Source organism: Colius striatus, chromosome 3, assembly GCF_028858725.1.
Source record: "Colius striatus isolate bColStr4 chromosome 3, bColStr4.1.hap1, whole genome shotgun sequence".
Classification (NCBI taxonomy): Eukaryota; Metazoa; Chordata; class Aves; order Coliiformes; family Coliidae; genus Colius; species Colius striatus.
The window spans coordinates 64,828,633-64,831,248 of record NC_084761.1 but is presented as its reverse complement, the minus strand read 5'-3'; the positions used below and the strand labels follow the sequence as shown (position 1 = coordinate 64,831,248).

The 2,616-nt window shown below is 68.3% G+C and overlaps 1 protein-coding gene across 2 annotated transcripts; it reads right to left on the bottom strand.

Moving 5' to 3' along the window:
- Positions 1–803: 803 nt before the first annotated feature.
- Positions 804–2,165, bottom strand: HELT (helt bHLH transcription factor). 2 transcript variants are annotated; one of them, XM_061994207.1, is made up of 4 exons: positions 2,139–2,165; positions 1,667–1,771; positions 1,415–1,511; positions 804–1,300 (listed from the first exon to the last, which is right to left on the bottom strand). In XM_061994207.1, the coding sequence occupies exons 1-4, from the start codon at positions 2,163–2,165 to the stop codon at positions 804–806; spliced, it is 726 nt and encodes a 241-aa protein (XP_061850191.1). The 2 variants fall into 2 exon arrangements, with proteins under 2 accessions (XP_061850191.1, XP_061850192.1); XM_061994208.1 differs by having other exon boundaries at positions 804–1,297.
- Between the last annotated feature and the right edge of the window lie 451 nt (positions 2,166–2,616).

Here is a 2,616-nt window from a genome sequence, read left to right as displayed (position 1 = left end):
CGGCTCTGGCCTCACGGGGCACGCCGGCGGAGAGGGGTGGCTGCGATCCCCTCGCCCTCCTCACAGCCGGGACGTTTGGCTCAGGTGGGACCATAATTGGAGGAGCAGGGAGCCGTGCGAGGGCCCCGGCCTGAGGCCGTCCTGGAAGGGCTGGCTCTGAAGAGCTTTTATTTGGATTATTCTCGGGACCACCGCGGCGGCCACCCGCCCCCCTTTCCCCTCCCTGCGCCTTTCCCCCCGATCCTCCTCCTCGGAAGACGCTGCGCCGCTGAGAAAGTCGCTGGCGAAAGGGGTGAGAGACGCCGACGCCTCTCGGCCGAGTGGGCGGGCAGCACCCACGGGTCACGGGGCTGTCACCCCCCTTCCCGCCTCCCGCCTCGGGGCGGCCCGGAGCAGGGCCCGGGCGGCATGGGGACCCGCCGCGGCGTGCCCCGCTGCCCACCCACGGCCCGGGCGTCCGGCAGCATCCCCGGGCTGTCCCTCGCGGGACACGTTTCCCTCGTGCTTGTTTTGAGTTTTTCACTGGCTGGGTGAGTGGGGCGGGGGGAAGACCCCACTGCCGCCCGAGGAAGCTCCCTCCCGGAAACAAGAAGGGGCGGCAGGTTATAAATCTTTATTCCGAGGGACCGCTTGTACAGGCACCGGCGGCGGGCGGAGGAGCGGGGGAGTAGATCCGGGCCTCCGCCGCGGGCGGCCGGGGCCAGCACCGGGACTCCGGGGCGGCCGACGGCCTCCCCGTGCGCCCGGGAGCAGCTCGCAGCGTCCGCGGTCATAAATAGGATTTTTCAGGCGTGGGCGAGTCTCTATAGCACGGAAGGATGCTGGCCCGGGGGCAGCCCGAAGGCGTTGGGGTGGGAATGGCCGAGGAGGTTGAGGTAGTGGCGGTCCAGCCCCTGCACGGAGGAGAGGAAGGTGCTGCGCTGCTGGCCGGGGCTGGCGAGGGGCACGGCGGCATTGGGAAGGTGGTAAGGCAGGGAGGGGCTGCGGGCTGTCCCGTGCCAGGGGAAGGGCCCCCCCGAGGGCGGCTGGATCGCGGCCTCGCCGGAGCATTGCCCGTGCCCGGGGCACTCGGGCACGGGGTGCAGCTGGTAGGAAAAGTCCGGCTCAGGGAGGGAGCCCAAGGAGGTGAAGAGGGGCTCCGTGACAAAGCGCGCTTTGGACTGGAGGAAGGCCAGGATGCGGGCGTATTTGGTGTCTTTGGTCTCCATCCTCTCCACCGTCGTCAGGTAGTGGACTAGGTTCTTCATACACTCGTGGTAGCCGTAGTGGAAGTAGTTGGCGAACTCGGATAGCAGCTCTGCTGGAAAGGAAGGGGCAGCGGAGCCGAGCTCCTCAGGGTCCGGCCGAAGGCGGAGGGGCGAGTCCGCCCCCAAGCCGCGGGTGTCCCGGCGGGGGGCCGCGCCCGCCCACCTACCCTTCTCCCGGCCGCGGGGGAAGTCCGCCGAGTGCAAGGCCCGCAGGTACTGCACCGTCATCTCCAGAATCTCCGCTTTCTCCAATTTCCCCGAGCTCTGCAATGGGCGGAGAAGAGGGGCATCACCTCTGCCCTGTGGCTGCGCTGCGCTCTACCGGGCTGCCCCGGCAAAGCGCTCCGCATCGGGGCGAGTTCCTCCGCATCGGGGAGACAGACGCATGGGCTGACCCCCGCCTCCCCACTCCCGCCTACCTGCTTGGCCAGAGCCATGGGCACCGTTTTTCCCAGCTCAGTGAGGCAGCGGTTGATGCGATCTCTCCTCCGCTTCTCAATCACTTTGTGGGAAACAGGAGTCCTCTGCAAAACAGACGGGGCGCGTTAGTGAGGGGGAAGGCAATCGATCCGGCCTCTCTGGAACAGCCGGCCCCAGCCTCGACTCCCACCCGACTCCAGAGCAGCCGCTCCGGGTCCCGCTCAGAGCAGCGGCGCTGGGCATGACGCGACCTCGGGAGGGATGCTCTGGAGCAAGGTCCTCTCCTCGCCGCCCCGGGAGCTCCTTGTCTGGGCGGGCGGCCCCGGCGAGGCAGGCTGTTTTTTTGGGGGGTGTGGGGATGGGTGTTTTTTTTTTTGAGGGAGGCCCTGTCTGAAGGGAAAGGCGGATGAGGGGGCCGAATCTGCCCGGCGGCTCTGCAGAGCCGTGCGCGCAAGGCAGGCGGCAACTCACCCTCCGCTCCTTGAGCTTGGAGGCCATGGTGGGCACTGCATCCCCACTCTCTTCGGGCCCTTTATAAAGCCATCACTTCTTGGGGGGGACCCCGGGGGGCCTCCACGGGCCCGCTGATCCCATAGGATTAGGGGCGAGCGGCGCCGGGGGAATGTATGCATTAAAGATCAGGCTGGATGGGGGCGAGAGAGGGATAAGGGTGGGTTGGTTGGTTGAGGGGTTTTTTTTTTCCTCTCCTTCTCTCTTCCTCCTTCACCCCCCCTCCTCGCCCCCGTCCACGCAGCCGGGGGCGTCCCAGCTGTGTCGCCCCACGTGGACCTCGGGGACACACGTGACGGTCCCACAATAGCGGCGGGGATGGGGCCGGGGATGCGGCGAGCGGGGCGCAGCGCGCAGTATCGCGCTCTGCGCCCCGCTCGCCGCATCCCCGGCCCCATCCCCGCCGCCTGCCTGCAAATCCCCGGCACCCCCCAACCCC